Source organism: Phyllobates terribilis, unplaced genomic scaffold (assembly GCF_046119375.1).
Source record: "Phyllobates terribilis strain yellow unplaced genomic scaffold, ASM4611937v1 Scaffold_5__5_contigs__length_657084704, whole genome shotgun sequence".
Lineage (NCBI taxonomy): Eukaryota > Metazoa > Chordata > Amphibia > Anura > Dendrobatidae > Phyllobates > Phyllobates terribilis.
Window position 1 is genome coordinate 528,182,451 of NW_027362765.1, and position 24,562 is coordinate 528,207,012.

Here is a 24,562-nt window from a genome sequence, read left to right on the forward strand (position 1 = left end):
AAAAGCTTTTATAAGGATCGAGCTCGGCTGTCCACCGCAAGGCATCCTAGTGCCAGTCCCAGCCCCTATGCCTTGGGGTGCCTCCTGATGCTCTTCACTAAGTATCCCGTGGTCCCGAAGCATTTCCTTTGAAAAAATTAAGTGTCCAAACTACAGGTGGTGTAGCTTGCTTAACAGCCGGGATAATCCGCTGACTAGCAGACACTGCTACTAGGCACAAAGTATTTCCTGGGCTAGATGCAGTTAAAAATTTGTAAGTAGATACTCTCGTTGGATGCTGAGAAAGCATTCCATAGAGTCTCCTGGCACGCCATATATGATTCTCTTAAAAAGCTTGGGGTAGGGGTCTAGGGGACCCTTTTATAGCCAAAATCACAGCCCTGTATCACAATACGTCACCTAGGCTGAAGATAAATGGAACTGTAGCACCGAGGGCTCGGTTGCTACAGACGTATTGCACCTCACCCAGAGGTGTGATATCTCACTCTCAGATAAGGATGGAGTGTGGATCAGGACCCGACACCTGCATGCATTACACCACATTGCCGTGGGGCAGGGCGACCAATATGCCCCTGAGATGGGCACGACAGTCCCTGTCCCTGGCTGGAGTGGGGGGAGGGAACACTGAGGAAGGGGAACCCTGCAGTGCAGGAGCAGGGAGGAAGCAGTTCCTGGGTGCATTGAGAAGGGAGTATAAAAGGTGGGCACCATCTTAGTTCAGTGCAGAGAAGTCTGAGCAGAAGTGGCAGGGAGCAGGGGCTCTGCATGAGCTCTGCTCCGGAGGCGGGCCTAGTAACAGAGGCCCAGGCCTGCAAGAGGGAGAAGGAAGGAAGAGGAGCGGAGAAGGCTCCAGGAACGAGGAATGAAGGGATCCCAGGGGTGCGGACGGGCGAGTCGCCACCGCACGCCCGAATCCACCTGCGTGGAGGGGTCAGGCCAAAGGGGGAGACCGGTCCCCGAACTAGTGGAGGCAGGAAACGACCCCCAGCTAGAAACCGGAGGCTCTGACATTTTATGTGGCGCAGCCCCTTGCTCCACCCGCTAGGAAGGCACCACATAGGGTCAGGGAAACTGGCGCCAAGTTTACCAAGAGGAGGCCCGAGGCAGCCGGACAGAAGTGTTGGTAAGAAAGGCCAGACAAAGGACACACAAAGGGGGTCCTGTGAAGCGCTCCAAAGTTATCTGGGAGTTGTCTGAGCCCCTCACCTGGTGAGCACAGTACGACGTGGGCAGCCGTTACCTGCAGACGTGGTCTGGATAATAAGAACTGTGAGTAAAGGCCCTGAACTGCATCACTGACTCCGTGTCGTTACTGCTGCTGCCCTGCACCATCACCCCCATCCTCCGCATACACTGCCCTGAGGCTATACTCCTCCCGTGGGGAGTTATGCTACGCTCTGCTGCACCCACAACACCAGCCTTAGCGGTCTGCCCTGTAGCGGCGGTTCACTCTGACCGCAATCCACGGGTGGCGTAGTCGGACATTTAAACATCAAAACCACATAAATAGTTCCGCCACTGGTTTGACCGCCCTGAGCCACGGAACCGGATCGCCGCCACGAAGACTACAACCACCAGCATCCACCAAAAAGGGTCCGGCTCCGGGTGTCCCAAGGCCCAGGGGGCGCGTCAGAACATTTTCATCACCTTTCACAATCACCAATGGGACAAGGCAGGGATGTTCTCTGTCCCCTCTCTTATACATCCTAGTGACGGAGCACCTGCTCTCATCAATTCGCCATAACCCCAATATTAGGTGGATTGAGGTGGGAGGCACCGAGTACAAGTGCTCTCTATTTGCTGATGATGTCCTAGTATATATCACTCAATCACATATATCCATCCATGCTGTTATGGCTGAAATAGATCACTTTGTTACATGGTAAAATTTTAAAATCAATGCAGCGAAGTCTGAGGCCCTCGATGTCTCCCTCCCCAAATCCATATAGGATTCCATCCAGTTCAACTTTCCCTTTGCCTGGCCCTCACAGGGTATCAAATACTTAGGAATTCCTATTCATAGAGACCTCTCCCATCTATGTTATCTTAATTTTGGGCCCTTTATTGAACAACTCCATACAGACCACGGTTGGCAAGTTAGAACTGTAAGATTCACTACGTGAACCACTGGTGTTTTGTGGAAAAGCACATGTACACTGTGTTCCAAATTATTATGCAAAAAGTGTTTAGGAGTGATAAGGGAAGAATTTGTTTGTTTGTCAGTTAAACTCATTGATGGTGATGTGTGTCAGGGCTCTTTATATCACTGTAAGCAATTGCAGACACCAGTGCTAATTAGTTTGTCAGGTGTGTCCAATGAAAGGCAAGACTACTTAAGAAGGCTCTCTCACATTATTCAGCAGCCTACATTTTCTGCCAAAATGGGAAAGAAAAAGGATGTGTCGGCTGCTGAGAAGCAACAAATTGTGGAGTGTTTAGGTCAAGGCATGACTACAATCAACATTGTGCGATGATCAGGATGAAGTGTCTTGGCAATCGAGAAGTATGTAGCTGATTCACAGTACACACGTGTGCGTGCTGATAAGGGCAAATTGAGGACTCTTTCCTACAGGCAATTACGTCAGGTTGAAAGAGCAGCGGCAAAAAAGCCTTGTCATAGCAGCAGACAAGTTTTTGAAGCTGCTTGTGCCTCCAACGTCCCCTGAACAACAAGATGCAGGGTCCTTCAGAGGTTTGCAGCTGTGCATACGCCATCCTGTCGACCTCCTCTATCCACTTCACACAAGCAGAAACGGCTCCAGTGGGCCAAACATTACATGAAGACTGATTTCAAAACTGTTTTGTTCACGGATGAGTGCCGTGCAGCGCTCGATGGTCCAGATGGATGGAGTGGAGGATGGCTGGTTGATGGACACCCCACGCAAACACGGCTACAGCGCCAACAAGGAGGAGGTGGAGTAATGTTTTGGGCTGGAATCATGGGGAGAGAGATTGTCGGCCCCTTTAGGATCCCTGAAGGCGCTAAAGATGAACTCCATAATGTATGTGGATTTTCTCAAACAGCACTTCCTGCCATGGTTCAAGAAGAAGAACCGTGTATTTCACAGCAAGATCATTTTTCTGCATGATAATGCACCATCTCATGCTGCACATAAAACATCTGCATCTCTGGCTGATATGGGCATAAAAGGGGACAAACTTATGGTGTGACCCCCATGCTCCCCTGACCTCTACCCCATTCAGAACCTTTGGAGCATCATTAAAAGGAGTGTCTATGATGGCGGGAGGCAGTTCACATCTAAGCAACAGCTCTGGGAGGGTATTCTGTCCTCATGCAAAACAATTGAAGCAGAAACCATCCAAAACCTGACAAATTCAATGGACGAGAGAGTTCAGAAGCTCCTTTCGAACAAGGGGTCCTATGTGAAAATGTAACATCACCTAGAATAAAGTTTTGAGTTGAAAACTGTTTGATTTCAGTTTCTAACAACCTGCTAATGCTTATAATTTCAAAAATGACCATTTTTTTGGTCTTTATTAAAATGAAAAGGTTGATCGAAAAGTTTGGGGGATCTAAGAGTGTGGCAACCCAGTAGTCATGATTACTTCGAATTCTGACAATATGAGGGTCATGCTGCAGGTAGTGCAGCAAGAAGGCACTTATGTGTCTTGCGCATCTCGGAGCCCCAAAATTATTTTCCGGGCTAGATGCAGCTAAAAATTATTTTTAATTTTAAATCTGGTGGAGCTTATTATAGATGGCCTAATAGGATCAGTGCTGCACACTGCTACAAAGCCCAAATTATTTTCCAGTCAAGATACAGATAAACATGATTAGTAATTTGAAAGCTTAAAACGGTTGGTAGGGTGATTTTAAACAATCATCAAGCTTTTACTCTCCCCAGGATGACACAGGGGTAGAAAAGTCGTTTCGGATCCATGATTTGTTCATCTTTATGAACGTGAGTCTGTCTACATTATCAGTGGAGAGCCGCGTGCGCTTATCTGTCAGCACACCACCAGCAGCGCTGAACACACGTTCAGACAGAACGCTGGCTGCGGGGCATGACAAGATCTCCAAGGCGTAAGTGGCTAGCTCCGGCCATTTATCCAGATTGGAAGCCCAAAAAGAGCAAGGGTCCAGTGACACAGTCGTGGCTTCAATGTTTACTTGGAGATACTCCTGTACCATCGTCTCTAGGCGTTGACTATGTGTCAGACTTCTTGTCTCCTGTGGCCTTGCAAAGGATGGGCTAAAAAAGTGGTGAAATGATTCCGCAAAATTGATGTTACCACCAGATACTGTGGTTCTGTTACGGTTTGAGTGCTGAACACTTGACGGTCCCACGGTTGGCAAGTTGGAACTGTGAGATTCACTACGTGCACCACTGGTATTTTGTGGAAAAGCACATGTAAGATTCTGCAACAGTCTCTGCTGATACTCCTGCATGCGTGCATCCCTTTCTATGGCAGGAATAATTTCTGCAAATTTACTTTTGTACCGGGGATCTAACAGTGTGGCAACCCAGTAGTCAGGATTATTTCTAATTCTCACAATTCGAGGGTCATGTTGCAGGTAGTGCAGCAAGAAGGCACTCATGTGTGTTGCGCATCCAGGAGCACCAAGTCCCTGTTGTGTTGGTGGCGAGGTAACAATCATGCTTCCTTCCTCTGTCCTCTCCCCCCAACCTCGCACAACAGAAATGTGATCAAGGTCTCCCTCATCTGATGAGTCTTCCATCAGTTCGTCCTCCACTTCTTCCTGGGCTCCTGCACCTTCCTCACTAGTTTGGCTGCTACCATGCGCCCTGGTAAAACCATCTCCCCCACCCTCACATGCCTGCCGCCTTGGTGCTGCCGACCGTCTGGACCTTGCAGATGTTAGCCCTTCCGCATACAACTCCTCCTCCTCTACTTCCTCCACCTCCTCTTGTGCCACCACCTGACTCCGAATTCTGTTTAACATGTGCTCCAGCATGTAAATCACCGGAATAGTCATGCTGATAATGGCATCGTCAGCACTAAACATCTTCGTCGCCATTTCAAAACTGTGCAGAAGGGTGCATAGGTCCCTGATCTGAGACCACTCCTCCAGCGTGATTTGCCCCACCTCTGAATCTCGTTGGCCCAGGCTATACGTCAGAACGTATTGCACCAGGGCTTGTCGGTGCTGCCACAGTCGCTGCAACATGTGCAGAGTTGAATTCCACCGGGTAGGCACATCGCATTTTAGCCGGTGAAGTGGCAGGCCCAACGACTTCTGTAGAGATGTAAGTCGCTGAGCTGCGGGATGCGAACGGCGGAAGTGAGCACACAGCGACCGTGCCCTCTGCAGAAGGCCATCTAGTCTGGGATAGTGGGCTAAAAATTGCTGGACAACCAGGTTCAACACGTGAGCCATACAAGGCACGTGTGTGACATTGCCCCGGCGAAGGGCCGCACCCAGGTTTGCAGCATTGTCGCACACGGCCTTCCCTGGTTTCAGGTCCAGTGGAGACAACCATTCATGAAATTGGTTCTCCAGAGCTGACCACAACTCCTCAGCTGTGTGACTCACATTTCCCAGACATTTCAATGTAAAAACCGCCTGATGACGTTGAGCCCTACTGCCAGCATAGTAAGGAGGTGTGCAGGATCCCTTCTGCGCAGTTAGAAAGCTTGTGGCATGACCAGACAGGCTTTGGGTGCAGGTGGAAGACCGAGAGGAGGTTGAGGAGGCAGAAGCAGTGGAGGAAAAATGACATAAAGAGGATTGACGCACAACTCGTGGGGACGGCAAGACTTGGACAGCAGCCCCTTGTCCTGCTGTCACCATAGTTACCCAGTGCCCAGTCAGCGACATGTAACGCCCCTGTCCATGCCTACTCGTCCAAGTGTCTGTGGTGAAATGCACCCTGTCACACACAGAGTTTCTCAAAGAAGCGGTGATGTTGTGTGCGACATGCTGGTGGAGCGCAGGCACACCTTTCTTTGAGAAGTAGTGCCGACTGGGCATCTGGTACTGGGGCACTGCGACGGACATAAGGTCTCGAAAATCCTCTGTGTCCACCAGGCGGAAAGGCAGCATTTCTGTAGCCAAGAGCTTGCAGATGGTGAAATTCAACCTCTTAGCTTTCTCATGGCTAGGAGGAAATGGTCTTTTACTTGTCCACATCTGAGGGACCGAGGGCTGGCTATTGTGCTTAGACGGGGTTGATAAGGGTGTCCCCGGCAAACTGCCGGTCTGTGAGGAAGATGCAGGCGGACATGTTAGGTTGCCTTGATCCAAAGGTGGTGCTATCGATGTCGGACAGCGCTCAAGACCAGCTGGTGTTACCACCTCCAAAGAAAATGATGACCTGCCAATCACGCTGGCTGTTGCGGGTAAAGAGGTGGCAGGTCTGCGCCCCAAAACAGGTGTGACTGCTGTCCCCCCAGTCACAGAGGATGAAGAGGCCGCGGATGCACAAGATATGGCAGACGGTGGTTGGCCCGGCCGGCTAGACCGCATTGTAGCACACTGAGCTTCCCACTGCAACTTATGCTTCATGTCCATGTGCCGGTTCATGCATGAAGTACTCAAACTATGTATTTTTTGGCCTCTACTTAGCTTTTGCTGACAAATGTTACAGATAACACGAGTTGGGTCATCTTTATCGATCTGAAAAAATGCCCAGGCTATGCAAGGCTTAGCACCCATGCGACCTGAAGAGCCACCACGACTTGTGGTGAGAGGCAGAGTTGTGTTTGAGGATGCAGTTGTTGACGTGCTTCCAGTACTACGTCTCTGTCCAGGAAGGCGCAACCTGACCTCGTCGTCACTAGCATCTTCCTCCACCTCCTCTGCTGACCTCATCTCTTGGCTGACTGTGGGTTGACAGTAAGTGGGATCTCCGACCTCATCATCATCACCCTGTGCGTTATCACACCCGTCGTCCTCAGAGCCAACCTGTTCCTGCCCTGACAAAAAACTAAAGTTGTCGCTCCAATCAGGTATTTGAGTCTTATCATCGTCTTCCTCATTGTCTCCACCAACAGGAGTTACAGTTTGGGAATGAGGGTCTACATTATGGTCAGAACCTTCTGCGTCTGGTCCTGGATCCGACTCATAAAGATTCTGGGCATCAGTGCAGATCATTTCCTCGTCTGGATTCACAGAAGCGCTGGAGTCGACCTCTGATTCCCAGGCTATAGTATGAGTAAACAGCTCTGCAGACTCAACCATCTGTTCTACCTCATACTCAGACGGGCAGCTGGAGATTTGGGAGCTGTGAGGAAGCAAGTGCGATTTGGGTGACACCTTTGAGGACTGGAGTATTTGTGATGTTGAAGTTGATGTGGAGGAGAGCCCACTTAAAGGAGCACTTGATATCCGTTGAAGCACCTGCTGTTTTTGTGCCTCATCTGGAATTTGTAGCGATTGGCGTGGCCGTAAGAAAGGGATCTTATCACATTGTCCGCTAAAAGAAGTAGACATTTTAGTTTGGCTGGAAGATGGTCTTTCTTCTGCACCTACCCCACGGACACAACCTTTTTTCCCCTTCCCAACACGCCTATTCCCCTTTCCACCAGCAGCAGGCCTTTTTCCACTCATTTTGGTGGTTAACTAATTCACAACTCTGGAGTTGTTTGCACAAAAAAACAATGGATGGTAACCGAGCAGAGCTGAGTGGCCAAACTGTGGTATTAGGCCAAAACTATTGGCTGAGTTAGATGCAGAAAAAAATTATTTTTAATTTGCAACCTGATGGAGGTCAGTATAGATGGACTAATAGACCAAGTCCCACACACCGCTAGAAGCCCAAATATTTTTTCAGAGCTAGATGCAGAAATTTTTTTTATTCAATTTGCAACCTGATGGAGGTCAGTATAGATGGACTAATAGACCAAGTCCCACACACTGCTAGAAGCCCAAATATTTTTTCAGAGCTAGATGCAGAAAAAAATTATTTTTAATTTGCAACCTGATGGAGGTCAGTATAGATGGACTAATAGACCAAGTCCCACACACCTCTAGAAGCCCAAATATTTTTTCAGAGCTAGATGCAGAAAAAAATTATTTTTAATTTGCAACCTGATGGAGGTCAGTATAGATGGACTAATAGACCAAGTCCCACACACCGCTAGAAGCCCAAATATTTTTTCAGAGCTAGATGCAGAGAAAAATTATTTTTAATTTGCAACCTGATGGAGGTCAGTATAGATGGACTAATAGACCAAGTCCCACACACTGCTAGAAGCCCAAATATTTTTTCAGAGCTAGATGCAGAAAAAAATTATTTTTAATTTGCAACCTGATGGAGGTCAGTATAGATGGACTAATAGACCAAGTCCCACACACCGCTAGAAGCCCAAATATTTTTTCAGAGCTAGATGCAGAAAAAAATTATATTCAATTTGCAACCTGCTGGACGTCAGTATAGAAGGACTAATAGAACAAGTCCCACACACTGCTAGAAGCCCAAATATTTTTTCAGAGCTAAATGAAGAAAAAAATTATTTTTAATTTGCAACCTGATGGAGGTCAGTATAGATGGACTAATAGACCAAGTCCCACACACTGCTAGAAGCCCAAATATTTTTTCAGAGCTAGATGCAGAAAAAAATTATTTTTAATTTGCAACCTGATGGAGGTCAGTATAGATGGACTAATAGAACAAGTCCCACACGCTGCTAGAAGCCCAAATATTTTTTCAGAGATAAATGAAGAAAAAAATTATTTTTAATTTGCAACCTGATGGAGGTCAGTATAGATGGACTAATAGACCAAGTCCCACACACTGCTAGAAGCCCAAATATTTTTTCAGAGCTAGATGCAGAAAAAAATTATTTTTAATTTGCAACCTGATGGAGGTCAGTATAGATGGACTAATAGACCAAGTCCCACACACTGCTAGAAGCCCAAATATTTTTTCAGAGCTAGATGCAGAAAAAAATTATATTCAGTTTGCAACCTGATGGAGGTCAGTATAGATGGACTAATAGAATGATGCTATGCCCAAAAGATTTTACTTCACTAGGTGCAGTAAAAAAATTGGTATTCTATACACAGGTGGTATATCTTGCAACACAGATAGGCTACTCCACTGACTAACACACTCTGCAATAGGCCAAAAAGGATTAGCTTTGCTAGATTCAGCCAAATGCTGTGAAAAAAACTTGCACAGCACTGGCACAGACCTGCCTGGCAAAAACTGATAGGAACTGATGTAACCTAGTCCTGAAAAGGACTCCAATTACAATTAGTCTTTACTCCCACAATCTATCTATTTAAGAGCACAGACCTGCCTGATAAAAGTCGTAGGAAATGCTGTAACCTAGTCCTTAAAAGGACTGCAATCACAACTATTCCCTACTCCCAAGCTATCTGTATATTTGTGCGAAAATTGGCTTGAAATTAACAAGGTATAGCGCACACAGCAACAGCGGTGCCGTCTAACACGCAGCTGCAGCAGTGAGAAAATGGTGGCGACGGGGAAAATGGCTTGGTCTTATAGGGCAAGGACATGTGACATACACTGCCAATCACACATGCCCTTGCTTGTGTGAAAAAAAGCACTTCGCTCCGTGTGTGCGCTGCTGATAGGCTGACAGATTGCACCTCCCCACTGCAAATGCGGGAAAGAGAAAAAAAAATGGAGATCTTCATTGTTCCTGCAGAGATCCATCCCCTGCCCCTCCCCCCGCCCCGCTGTACACTCAAACTGCGTATTAACATTAATTTTCATCATTACTGAGAAAAAATCCAGTTATGATTTTGGTGCACGAACAGTTATCGAACATAACCTCGAACAGCCGAATTTTTCTCAAATTGTTCGTGTTCGCCGACCGGCTCGAACACCGCCCAAAACAGCTCGAATTTGAGATTGGCGAACAGTTCGAGTAGAACAACGCTTATCTCTACTCCTGGGTCATCTGGTCCAACCCCCTGCTCAAAGCAGGATTCACTAAATCATCTCAGACAGATTTCTGTCCAGCCTCTGTTTGAAGACGTCCATTGAAGGGGAACTCACCACCTCTCTTGGCAGCCTGTTCCACTCATTAATCACCCTAACTGTCAAAAAGTTTTTTCTAATATCTAATCTGTGTCTCCTCCCATTTAGTTTCATCCCATTGCTTCTAGTCTTTCCTTGTGCAAATGAGAATAAAGATGATCCTTCTACAATGTGACAGCCCTTGACATATTTGTAGACAGCTATTAAGTCTCCCCTCAGTCTTCTTTTTTGCAAGCTAAACATTCCCAAATCCTGCAACCGTTCCTCATAGGACATGGTTTGCAGACCAGTCACCATTCTGGTCGCTCTTCTCTGAACTTGCTCCAGTTTGTCTATGTCTTTTTTAAAATGTGGTGCCCAAAACTGTACACAGTATTCCAGATGAGGTCTGACCAAAGAGGAGTAAAGACCGATAATGACTTCACGTGATCTAGACTGTATGCTTCTGTTAATACATCCCAGAATTGTATTTGCCTTTTTTGCTGCTGCATCACACTGTTGACTCATGTTCAGTCTATGATCTATTAGTATACCTAAGTCTTTTTCACATGTACTGTTGCTTAGCTCTATTCCTCCCATTCTGTATATGCTTTTTTCATTTTTATTGCCCAGATGTAGTACTTTGCATTTTTCCCTGTTAAAAACCATTCTGTTGGTTGCTGCCCACTGCTCCAGTTTATTTAGGTCTTTTTGAATCTTCCCTCTCTCTTCTCTAGTATTAGCTATCCCTCCTAGCTTTGTGTCATCAGCAAATTTAATCAGTTTACCCTCAATTCCTTCATCTAAATCATTGATAAAGATGTTGAACAATACAGGTCCCAGGACGGAGCCCTGTGGTACCCCACTTGAGACATTCATCCAGCTGGATGTGAAGCCATTTACAACCACCCTTTGAGTCCAATCACTAAGCCAGTTATGAATCCACCTAACAGTTGCCTGGTCCATTGCATACTTGGTCATTTTTTCAATAAGGATGGTGTGAGATACTTTGTCAAATGCTTTGCTGAAGTCAAGATATACTATATCTACAGCATTTCCCTGATCCACCCAGTCAGTGATTCTGTCATAGAAGGAAATTAAGTTAGTCTGACATGACTTGTTAGTTACAAACCCACGCTGACTCTGGTTAATCACTTCATTCTTATCCAGGTACTTACATACATGTTGTTTAATAATTTGTTCAAAGATCTTTCCTGGTATAGACTCACCGGCCTATAGTTCCCTGGGTCCACCTTCTTCCCCTTTTTGAAGATAGGAACAACATTTGCTCTTCTCCAGTCTTCTGGGACTTCTCCTGTTCTCCAAGAATTTTCAAAGATTATGGAGAGTGGTTCTAAAATTTCTTCTACGATCTCCTTCAGTACTCTGGGGTGTAATTCATCTGGACCTGGAGACTTGAACTCATTTATGTTAGCTAAATATTCCCTCACAATCTTTCTGTTTACAGATAACTTGGATTCCTCTATTCCTTTAAAAGGACAGTGAAGATTAGTTGATGTTACATTTTCTTTCTGAGAGAAAACAGATGCAAAATAGGAGTTAAAAAGTTCGGCCTTCTCAACATCCTCTCTTACCATTTCTCCATTTTCATCCTGTAAAAATCCTATAGCATCTTTGACTTTTCTTTTACTTTTGACATACCCCCAAAATCCTTTTTTATTGCTTTTGACATCTCTTGCAAGCCTTAATTCATTGTCAGCTTTAGCTAACCTGATACGTGCCCTGCAGGATCTGCAGACTGCATTATAATCTTCTTTAGATATGCCTCCCTCTTTCCATTTAATAAACATTTCTTTCTTTCTTTTTAGCATGTGTTTAAGTTCTGTGTTCATCCATCCTGGTTTCCTTAAATGCTTCCCATTCTTCCTACTTTTCGGGATGGTTAACGATTGTGCTTTGAGAATCTCATTTTTAAAAATTTCCCATCCTTCCTGTACATTTTTGTCCTTAAGGACATCCAGCCATTGGATCCCTCCTATTCTCTTTCTGAGTCTCTTAAAATCTGCCTTTCTAAAATCTAACCTTGAAGTTTGAGTCTTCACATGTCTTCCTCCTCTAGTTATCCAAAATTCTATAATAGCATGATCGCTGCCTCCTAGGGTCCCAGCCACCTTTACCTCCTCAACCATTTCCTCCCTGTTTATAAGGATTAGATCCAAAGTAGCAGATCCCCTTGTTTTCTCCCCTACCTTTTGGAAGATAAAGTTGTCAGCAAGAGAGGATAAGAATTTGCTTGACCTGTTAGTTTTACTTGAGAGAGATTCCCAACAAATGTCTGGATAGTTGAAATCTCCCATGACAACTACGTCATATTTTTTGGAGAACTTGGTCATTTGATACATAAAGAGTTCATCCATATCTTCAGCTTGCCCAGATGGCCTGTAGTAAATGCCTACAATGGTGTCCTTTCCGTTGTTCTCTCCTTGTATTCTTACCCAAACAGTTTCCACAGAACTCCCAGTCTCTGAAGCTTCAATCTCTGTGCAGATATACGCTTTTCTAACATACAATGCGACACCTCCTCCTCGTTTATCAAGTCTGTTTCTTGCAAATAAGTTGTATCCTTTTAGCCTTGTATTCCAATCATGTGTATCGTCCCACCACGTTTCAGTGATTCCAATGACATCATATTCCTTTTCCTGCATTAGTAGTTCTAATTCTCCTTGTTTGTTGCCCATGCTTTGTGCATTTGTATAAAAACATTTTAGTTTGTGATTGGTTTCTCTTCCTCCCATATTTTTATTATTTAAATTGTTTTGTCTTTGTTCTTCTTTTCCACTTCCAGTAGCAGAGATCTCAATAGTATTTGTCAGCTGTATGGCTTTTTCTGGCCTTTTGCTTCCCTTCCCACATTGTTCTAGTTTAAAGCTCTCCTGATGAGTGTAGCAAGGCGACTTCCAAATACATGTTTTCCAGTCTTCGTAAGGTGCACCCCATCTCTAGCAAGTAGTCCATCGTATAGGTAATTCATTCCGTGATCCAGAAATCCAAATCCTTGTTGACGGCACCATCGACGTAGCCAGTTGTTCACCTGTAGAATCTTATTCCACCTCATTGTTCCATGGCCATCCACTGGGAGGATGGATGAGAAGACCACCTGCGCTCCCAATTCTTTCACTTTCTTGCCTAAGTCTTCAAAGTCACTGCAGATGGTTTCCAGGTCCTTTCTTGCGGTGTCATTTGTCCCCACATGTATTAGCAGGAATGGGTAGTGATCTGTAGGTCTGAAGAGTCTTGATATCCTGTCAGACACATCTTTAATTTTTGCTCCTGGAAGACAGCACATTTCTCTTGAGGTTATGTCTGGTCTGCAGATAGCGGCCTCTGTTCCTCTTAGCAGGGAATCCCCCATGACCACCACTCTCCGTTTTTTCTTCACAACATTCTTCTTTCTCCATCCAGGAGGATTCTGAGGGCTTACAAGGTTCTTCATTGCTGGCAAAGTCTTATCTTGCTGTATTTCTTCATGGTTCTCCTGCGTGAGAGCCTGGTACTGGTTCCTGAGCAATATGGGTGCTGACTGCCTCTCGATCCTCCTGCTTCTGTGGGTCACATGCTTCCATTCCTCTGTTTCATCAGGTGCAGTTCGAATTTCTTCTCTTTCTGAATCATGAAGAGATAATTCTGCTCTGTCTAAGAACTCTTCACCTTCCTTAATGATTTTCAAGGTAGTTAACCTCTCTTCTAGATTTCGCAACTTTTCCTCCAACAGGGACACAAGCTTGCATTTCTGGCATGTGAAGTTTGGCTTTTCCACTGGCAAGTCTGTGAACATGTAGCAGGATATGCAGCTCACCAAATGGCTCCTGGACTCTTCCATGTTCTTACTGTTAATGTTCTGAAAACAGTGAAAAAAGCTTCAAAATGCGCACGCCGGGAGGGGCGCGGTTTACCGATGTCCTCTTTTCAGCTCCAACAGCCAAAATCCAGTGTTCTTTGAGCTCACGGAGACTCTTCACTTACCCCAAAATGCAGTGGGAATATGCAAATTATCTCCTCAGGACTCCTCCCCTGGTTTACCAATGTCCTCTTTTCAGCTCCAACAGCCAAAATCCAGTGTTCAGTGTTGTCTCGAGGTTCGTCCTCTGGTAAATGGCGTCCATACCCCTTCTTTTCTAAAAAATTGTCTTTGGCTTAGAGAAATTATGACGTGGGTAATAGGGAACTTTTGGCGATCAAATTGGCGTTCGAGGAATGGCGACATTGGTTGGAGGGGGCTGTCCATCCTATTACTGTTACTGACCATAAGAAGCTGTCATATCTCCACTCAGCTAAACGTTTCAACCCTAGGCAAGCCAGATGGTCCCTGTTTTTTACTAGATTCAATTTTGTTGTCACTTTTTGTCCAGGGGTCAAAAATGTCAAGGCGGAGCTTCCCTGGTGGTGGTGACCATGAGAACCCTGGACCGATATTACAGAAAGGGCTAGTCATTTCGGCACTTTATCCTGAACTGGAAGGTGAGGTGTTGGAGGCACAGGAACGTTATTTGTACCATTTGATCTGCACCGCAAAGTAATAAAGAACATCATAACTCTGTGCTTGCTGGGCATCCAGGTGGTAAGGCAACCGCAGGCCTCCTCTCTCGTTTTTGGTGGCCGGGGTTGCATCGGGATGTGAATGAACACATAGCTGCTTGTAGTATTTGCGCGCGTTCTAAAGTTTTGCATACCCGTCCGTCTGGTACTCTTCTTCCGCTACCTATCCCTAGTAGGCCATGGACACTCTTGTCCATGGACTTTATTACTCACCTACCGGTTTCTGCAGGCAAAATGGTGGTTTTGGTGGTAGTAGATAGATTCAGTAAAATGGTTCACTTCATCGCATTCCAACAATTCCAAATGCCAAGACACTTGCTCAGGTGTACATCATAACTCTGTGCTTGCTGGGCATCCAGGTGGTAAGACAACCGCAGGCCTCCTCTCTCATCGTTTTTGGTGGCCGGGGATGACAGACAGTCGCCCTGCAGTTGGTTGCAGGAGATCTCTACGTTTGGCATTACAGACATCTTCTTAAATGAGAGGCTGTCTCTAGGACCTAGCGGCTACCTCCCTCTGGTAACTAGCTCCCTCACCTGGGTGTATATATACCTGGTGTGTCTGAGAGGGAGGTGCCGGCTATATTCATTTCTACTTGTGAAGGCTTAGCAAAAGCAGTACTTCGTCCTCTCTGAAACTTGGGGCCGAGTTCTTATTTGTCTGGAGTCATCTAAAGCTAAGCATTCTCCCCCTGTTTGTCTACCCTTGTTGTCTATAGAGTTTAGCGGAGATCGACTAGTGCTCATCTCCTCCCTCACACATTCGGCGATTGCTGAAGAGGCAATATAGGGATGGTAGTTGAGACATGGTGATACTAAACCAGACTAGGAGGTCTCCACTTCCCCCTTTCCCTAGTTCCCTAGCAAAAACAAGCAGACTATCTTTCAGGCTTGAACTATCGTTTACCTGCTAATAAAGGTAAAATATAGTTGTAGACAAAGTACAAAAGAAACACGACGTCTTTCTCAAAAATGGCCAAAAAAAAGGACATGGTGCAAAGCAATGTCAGAACGACATTGCTGTGCACATGTTCTGTCTTATGTCATGTCTTCACGTTTCAGGCTTCGTGAAACTTTGATGCGTTAAAGAAGTGACATGCTCATACTTCGGCCAGCTTCGGCTTGGAAGCCTCCAACGGCGAGGCCACCTCAAGTATGACGGCAAAACTGTCGGCAAAGCTACTTAAGAAAAATGACCGTTTCCGTGAAGTAGCTTCACCTGAAAAAACTGGCAGGGTGTCCTGGCATCTAGATGCCAGGTGTGCATAGCCTGAGCAAGGAAATTTGCCTGATTTGAAAGCAAAGATAGAGCCCATTTAGGCTGAACACGACTGTTAAATGATCACAGATCAGCTGCATGCAAGCCTGCAAGCAAGACAGGCTAACCATACTTATTTGTGCACAAATCGATCAGTACTATAATCATCCTTAGCAAATAGAACATCATGTGCTAACGAGAATTACGAACAAGTAGACTTAAAAATTATCTCACCCAATGAACACGTTTTTTGCTTGTTCATCTGGTGATTGCTGGCCTGTTTACACAGGTTGACAAGAATGAGCAATCTTAGGCCTGTCTAAATGGCCTCTTATTCTCCAAAGATTCTTTTCCTTGTTATATGTGTGAAGAAATAGGATGTCATCACATAATTTACGTTTCTTACAGGCTTACCTTATCTACTCAAGCAGTGTGGCAGCTGGAGCACAAAGTGGTATTGAAGAGTGTAAATACCAGTTTGCTTGGGATCGGTGGAACTGTCCTGAGAGAACACTGCAACTTTCCAGTCATAGTGGACTACGTAGTGGTAAGAAGCTTCCAAACTCATCATGTTTATCACATAATTTTATATTTTATTTAGTAAAAAAATGTTACTTCTGAATTTGACATTTTGATTACAGCATTGTTGATGTATATGGTTAGTTAAATACTCCTGAGCCACAGTTGCCCATTACAACTTGGAAAAAGAATCCTAAAGGGTGCTTAAAGGTCATGCATTGATTATTGACACCTGAATAAACTTCTAGTTTTTTGGAATCTGGAGAGCCATTGCTTGGATTCAGCAAGCTTGTCTGGGTTGTTTGGCAATTTTAGTGTTTTTTTCCTGGTGGTGGAGTCCATTTTCATTTAAAGTTTCTGTCTTCTAATCAACCGGATTTTCTTTCATCTTCATTGGTCAATTTTTTTTGCTCTCCAAAACAGCAAGTTTTTATTAGCAAATTTCAAAATATACTCAACATACAGTGACTGGGGTTAATAAACCCTCAATTTCCCAAGTATCCTCTTTTCCAGACTGGAACCCTCATTCTACTGGATCTTCTACCACAGGCAGCAGCCACTATGAAACTGGATCTCCTACTCCAGTCTGGAGTATTAATTTCAACAGGATCCTCCTCTCCAGACTGGAATCCCAATACAACCGGACTCTCTTATCTCGTCTCCAGATTCCATTTACACCGAATTATCCACCACCTGGAGGCTCTGTTTCAGCAGGATTCATTTCCCCAGGTTAGAGTTTTCATGTTTTTACATAGGTCCATTTCTTCAGCTTGTAATTTTTATGCCCCTCAGGTGGTACTGAGCAGCTCCCTGGTTCTAGTTTTCAGAGACAGAAAACTGTAAAACTTGCCTAACGTATGAGGATATATACAGATAATATTAACGCTTCAACGTTTGTGTCTTTTTTTTGTAATCTCTTAACAAAAAATGACTTGTCATATGTGGAAGTCAAGAGTAGTTAATTTTATCAAACCTATTACATACATCTTTGAACTTTTTCTGTTTTTTGTTCACTATGTGGGAAACTATGATACATTAAAAATAGATCAAAATTTTGTCAGGAAATCTTCTTTTACAGCAAGATGGTTTTCCTCATAAAAAACAAGATCTTTTAAATGAAATGCCCTAGAATTGCCTTATTCAAAAGAAACCACAGCATGGCTAGTAACCTCAGAAAGATATGGAGTTTACCTGGCAAAAATAAATAGAGACAGCTCTGTTGTTGTCCAGCTGCAGATTACGAAGTCAATGTTAACCAGATGGGTCCTTGCCACTTTTTTTAACCAATGAAAATGCAAAACTCTATCATAAAAGATCACGTGCTTGATGACCTCTACAGGTATACAGAACCCATCAAGGAACCAAAATGGAAACCACTGGGTGCATCAGAAGACCTTTGCTAAATGTATTCATTGTTCAACTTGGCCATAAGGCCACTTTCTATAGGGGAATATAAGTAATCCTTTAAGTAAAATGATCAAGAGCATGACCAAAGCACACTGGGCACATGTTAAAATATTAAACATTTTGTACTTCTTGTCAGTATGATGATGGTTTTCATTGGGGATTGTTTTGCACAATATTGAAAATCTATAATTTAATTACTCTAAAATGATTTTATGTTTCAACATCTCATCCACATTTACAGTATTTTAATCTATTTGATTCAATACAGCTTCATAAAGAATCACAAATTCCAATAATTGTGTTCATTTTCTAATATTTTTTTTTAATTACATTTAACTGGTGAAATAATGTAATACTGCAATAGAAAGTAGGCTACTAAAAAAATCCAGAATACCGATATGATGTTGTTGTTACATTTTCTTATCACTTTGAGCCATACATTTGAAAGGTTTGGAAAGTGAAGTTTCTTTGCTTTACAAATGCAAGGTATATGCAAACATATGAAATACATTTAAATCAGTCTGACATCAGACTTTCCTTTAAATGAAATACAGTACAGTCCTCAATATTGAAATTGCAGCACCAAGAAGGAAAAATTATGGAATTATGTAAATCACAGGATAGACATGTTAATGATATGCAAATGATAAAAAAAATTAAAACAACATTTTCAAAACCTCTCGATTTTTTCAGTATAGAATATGATCACCAGAAATACACGCACCTACATGCCTTGGAAGATTATCAATAAGGTTAATGGTTGTCTGTATGAGCAACATTTGGTCGGGCATTGACCTGTTGAAAAACAGTTCCTGGGACACTTTGGAGAGATGGCCGTACCATTGGTTCCACGACTAAGTCAATGTAACACAGAGCTGTATCTAGAATAAAGACTAGAGGGGTACGGCTACTATACATTTTGCCACTCCACATCATAATCCCAGGAGTAAAACCAGTGTGACGTTCTCTTGTGGAAACCTTTTCATTGACCTTATGCCAATGATCTCAAAGGTAAATGGTGCAAATCAAGCTGGCAGTGGAGGTTGGAATGGATTACTATCCTCTTCAGTGATGACTCCCACTTTTGTTTTAGACATAATGATAGCTGGAGATTGGTCTGGGGACCATGTGGGCAGCGCCATAAAAAAGCTTTCAAGGGAGAATATAAAAGTGTCCCTGAAGCCATTTTTCAATTTTTTTCAACAACAAAAGGCCACTGTTAACTGAATAACCGCTCTAAAGTAACTCAACATTGCCTTCAGATACTCATTGGCTACATTCTTACTCTTCTTACTGGCTCCAACTTCTTTATAACTGTGCCTCTCTGCTCAGTGTAAAGTGTGTGTTTCTTCAGAGCTGACCAAGTGACCGCTGTAAACTATATTTCCCACAAGCTCCCTGCTTCTTCTCCAGACTCCCTGCACTCTCCTGTGCAGTGGCATATAAAAGTTTGGGCACCCCTGGTCAAAATTACTGTTATTGTGAACAGTTAAGCAATTGAAGATGAAATGATCTCTATAGGGCCTAAAGTTAAAGATGACACACTTACTTTGTATTATAGGCAAAAAAAAAATATATAAATATTGTCATCTTTTTCATTTTCAAAATTACAAAAAGTAAAATGAGCGAATGCAAAAGTTTGGCCCCCACTTGGAGATTTGTGTGCTCAGATAACTTTGACCAAGGTTTCAGATCTTAATTAGCCTGTCATGGTTATGACTTGTTCACTATCATTGTTAGGAAAGGCCAGGTGATGCAAATTTCCCTTGTGCCAAAAAACAGCCGCACTCTGAAAATGAAAATGGTGGAGGTCCACAAACCAGGAGAAGGCTATAAGAAGATAGCAAAGCATTTTCAAGTTGCACTTTCCTCAGTTCGAAATGTAATTAAGAAATGGCAGCTAACAGGAATAGTGGAGGTTAAGATAAGGTCTAGAAAACCAAGCAAAATTTCAGTGAGAGCTGCTCGTAGGATTGCTAGAGAGGCAAATCAGAACCCCCGCTTGACTGCAAAAGATCTTCAGAAAGATTTAGCAGATTTTCGATTTGTGGTACATTGTTCTACTGTTCAGAGACTCCTGCACAAATATGGTCTTCATGGAAGAGTCATCAGAAGAAAACCTCTCCTGCATCTTCACCATAAAATTCAGCGTCAGAAATATGCAAATGAACATCTAAATAAGACTGATGCATTTTGGAAACAAGTCCTGTGGAGCAATGAGGTTAAAATAGAACTCTTTGGCCACAATGATCAAAGGTATGTGTGGAGGAAAAAGGGCACAAAATTTCAGGAAAAGAACATCTCGCCTATCAATAAGCATGGGAGTGGATCAATCATACTTTCGGGTTGTATTGCAGCAAATGGCACGGGGAACATTTCACAGGTAGAGGGAAGAATGGATTCAATGAAATTTCAACAAATTCTTGATGCAAACATAACACCATTTGTAAAAAGTATGAAGTTGAAAAGAGGATGGCTTCTACAAATGGATAATGATCCTAAACACACATCAAAATCCACAATAGTACCTCAAAAGGTGCAAGCTGAAGGTTTTACAATGACCCTCACAGTCCCCTGATCTGAACATCATTGAAAATCTGTGGCTAGACCTCAAAATAGCAGTGCATACAAGACGACCCAGGAATCTCACAGAACTGGAAGAATTTTCCAAGGAAGAATGGATGAAAATCCCTCAAACAAGAATTGAAAGAATCTTGTCTGACTACAAAAAGCATTTACAAGCTGTGATACTTTCAAAAAGGGGGTGATACTAGGTACTAACCATGTACTAACATTTGCATCGGCCCATTTTCCCTTTTTGTAATTTTTATAATGTAAATATACAGTATATGACTCTATATATATATATATATATATATATATATATATATATATATATATAAATATATATATATATATATATTTGCCTAAACTACAAAGTAAATGTGTAATCCTTAACTTTAGGCCTTTTAGAGATCATTTCATCTTCAACTTGCTTAACTGTTCACAATAACAGTAATTTTGACCAGGGGTGCATAAACTTTTACATGTCACTGTACACAGCTGACATTACTTCCAATCTACTCTGTCATCTGCTATTGGTAAAAGGGGCAGAGCTGAGAGGAGGAGACATCAGTATGGTAATATAAAATTAATTAACCTAATTAATATGTATTAACAGTTATAGCAATAAATGTATTTGTTTTCTATCCCCACCACCTTGTGTAAAGATTTACAATCTCCCACTGAAGAATTCTATGTGTTTTAGATATATTTTCCCTATATGTGCCCATAGCAACTAATCACAAAACAGCTTTAATTTCACCAGTGATATTTAAAAAATGAAAGCTGAGCTCTGATTGGCTGCTGGGGATAAGAAAGAGTTTCTTTAACATACAGTTCAAATAAAGGCCCAGTTGTATTTATATTGTATTTATAGGTAGGAGGTGACCATTGTAACAAATACTGACAAAAATATTTATAATTTTAATGAGAAAAACCATTGGTGGTTTAGTGACTGAGAATTATGTGCTGGCTCCGCTGCTTCTATTACACAAGCAAGCAGCTCAGTCTCAGAGGAGAATAGCTGCTCATCATTTCACAGCAGCAGGCGCACGGTGCCCGTCCACCCTGAGCAGAGAGGACGGCGTAACCATACATGCACTGCCTGGACTGCACAGTGAGACTGCTAGAGCGAAGCAGGTATCTACTGAGCATGTGCAACCTGTCACTAAAGAACTACAGGAGCAACCAGGAAGGCGAAAGCCTCTGGCATACAGATTTTCAGAGCGTGATATCTGAAGCAGCGGACATTTTTGGAAATTGATTGAATTTCAAACGTTTATTTATTTTAGGGTTTTGAGCTGCTGAGCTATGATTTATATTGTGGAAATAACCTTTCACAGCGCTTCACAGACATTATTGGCACTGTCCCCATTGGGGCTCACAATCTACATTCCCCATCAGTATGTCTTTGGAGTGTGGGAGAAAACCGGAGAACCCGGAGGAAACCCACACAAACACGGGAAGAACATACAAACTCCTTGCAGATGTTGTCCTTGGTGGGGTTTGAATCCAGGACCCCAGTGCTGCAAGGCTGCAGTGCTAACCACTGAGCCACCTTGCTGCCGTCATAACATGCATACCATTAACGTGTCTATCCACCCTGTAATTTTCGATAATTCCACGACTTTTCCTTGTTGGTGTTGCAATTTTAATATTGAGGAGTGTAATATTTAATATGTATGCATTTTTTTCTACGCTAAGCCAAATAGCCTTATTGGCTCTTCTTTTCTGTATCGTAAAAAATGTTAAGACAAAGACTTGTTAAAAACAGATGCTAATAACTTATCTTTGTCCCTTGTACTTGTGCTATGCATAAGCATCAGTCATATGAATCAAATGTAATATTAACAATATTAACAATAGCCCAATATATCAGATAAAAAAGCACATCACACCTGTGTGATATTTTACACTATACAAGCTAAGCAGATTGTAATATTTTTAACAAATATTTCAGATATACATTGATTATTTTAGTGATCTCAATGTTCAAGGTTGTGTATATCATTACTATGGACTCCAAGTATAAAGTTCATTAACCATATAATTCATGTATATTTTTTTTACATTTAGTTCTATAATTACAGAGAATAACATTGTTACATAATAAACATACAAACTTCACCCTCTTTTTTATATTTTTACAGCCAACCGAGAAACTGCCTTTGTGCATGCTATCAGCTCAGCCGGTGTAATGTACACCCTGACACGGAACTGCAGCCTTGGAGACTTTGATAACTGTGGTTGTGATGATTCAAGAAATGGACAACTGGGTAAAAAAATAATTCAATTAAAAAATAAAATTCATAAGTATGTTCTTTTAACGCATTAGAACAGTGTTTCCCTAACTCCAGTCCTCAAGAACCAACCGATCATGTTTTCAGGATTTCCTTAGTATGGCCCAGGTGATGGAATTCTTACCTGTCCCTGTGATGCAATTATCACCTGGGCCATACTAAGGAAATCCTGAAAACATGACCTGTTGGTGTTTCTTGAGGACTAGAGTTAGGGAACACTGCGTTAGGCTACGGTCACACATTCAGTCTTTGGTCAGTATTTTACATCAGTATCTATAAGCCAAAACCAGGAGAGGAACAGTCAGAGGAAAAGTAAAATAGAAACCCGTCACCACTTCTGTATTTTTCCCCCACTCCTGGTTTTGGCTTACAAATACTGATGTGAAATACTGATAATGTGACCGTAGCCTTAAAATGATGCTTTGTGCATCAGATCAGTCACCAACTACAGAAATTAATGGACCCTATAAATGATCTTCAACTTGCCCATGAGGATGCCCTCTAAACATATTTTCCTTTCATGCATTAATATTTTTTCTTTTCAACTACCATAAATTTAATGAAAAATCTATTGTTCAAAAAGAAATAAAAAAATATACAGGCAAAAGGCAGTTAATTTTGTTTCTACACCATATTTGTGTAGTGATTATCCACAGTTGTACAGAGCCATAATATGACACCCATAGAGGTCTATAAGGCTTTTCTATAACTACGAATCCCTCGGATTTTATATGGAGGATTTTCTGGCAGGTCTGTAATGAATCATACTATTTTTCTGGTGCAAAAAAAACCCCATTTCACTAAGAGATGATCCATAATGCAGGGAATAATAGAAAGTCCCCATTAATTACAGTGTTTATTTTACATTTCACCTGTACATCAAAATACTTGTTTTGGTCTAGTCATTCTAAAATCATATGAGAATATTTTTACATGTGAAGTTTCCTTTTTTCACCTAATTAAAATTGTATTTTCCTAAATCATATATTCTGCAAGTCCAGATATTCATGCACATTTTGAAGATAGTCCTTTCAGTCAAGATAAATATATTACTTGTTGACGTTTTTTTTTGCCTACAGGTGGACAAGGTTGGTTGTGGGGAGGCTGCAGTGATAATGTAGGATTTGGTGAAGCTATTTCCAAGCAGTTTGTGGACGCGCTAGAGACGGGACAAGATGCTAGAGCAGCCATGAATCTCCATAATAACGAGGCAGGAAGAAAGGTACCGTCATAAGCTAAATGTTATCACTTTACTTAAAGGAGTTGCTAAAGACTGACATATTAATGACCAGGTGATAGGTCATTAATATCAGATCATTAGGGGTCCTGTGACAGCCAGATATAAACAGCATACAGATACAATACAGTATGGCTTCATAAACTGTTTAGCGGCTGTTCACACATCGTGCATCTAAGCTCCTATTGAAGTGAAAAGGAGCTGAACTGCAATATCAGGGAACAGCTACTACACACAGTGTACAGAGAAATATTGCTCGTACCTTGTCACCGACAAAGGTGATAATAGCTGATTGGTGGGATGCTGCTTTCATCTGATATTGATTAAATATTCTAATGATAGGTCGTCAATATGTCAGTCCTGGAAAAACCCTTTAAGACCCTGAAATTGTAGAAAAAAAAATCTAATAACCATAAAATAAGAAGATAAAATGAGTGTTATGACTGCCAAAACACATTCACACGGGTAACATACAAACCAGGGGAACAAATACCTGAATATAACAGGTCACTGTCTGACCCTGGTCTATACCTGCCTGATCGCGGAGGTTGGCACCCTAAGATAGTGCAATGGCACCCCCACTTGATGGCGGCTCACCCTGAATGTCCTTAGCAGCTCCTAGAATCACTAGAGTAGCAGTTTCCCAATAAATAAAGGAATCACACACAAAATATCTGCAACCAACACAAACTACAGCACAGTGAATGAATTCAACAAAGTCTATCACCAGCAGGAAACACCAGTAGGGGAAGGTATTTAAAGCTGCACCTGAAAGGTGATAGGACAGACAAACAGAGTAAATTAAAAAC

General features: G+C 42.6%; 1 protein-coding gene across 2 annotated transcripts in view; it reads left to right on the forward strand.

The window, feature by feature from the left end:
• Positions 1–24,562, forward strand: part of WNT8B (Wnt family member 8B) — a 154,805-nt gene that overhangs the window by 100,893 nt on the left and 29,350 nt on the right. The window contains exons 3-6 of one of the 2 annotated variants that reach the window (XM_073685742.1): positions 16,137–16,275; positions 16,761–16,976; positions 22,367–22,492; positions 23,596–23,738. In XM_073685742.1, the coding sequence (XP_073541843.1) occupies positions 16,137–16,275; positions 16,761–16,976; positions 22,367–22,492; positions 23,596–23,738 (624 nt within the window). The remainder of the gene's footprint in view (positions 1–16,136; positions 16,276–16,760; positions 16,977–22,366; positions 22,493–23,595; positions 23,739–24,562) is intronic. The other variant, XM_073685743.1, reaches the window with a different exon arrangement.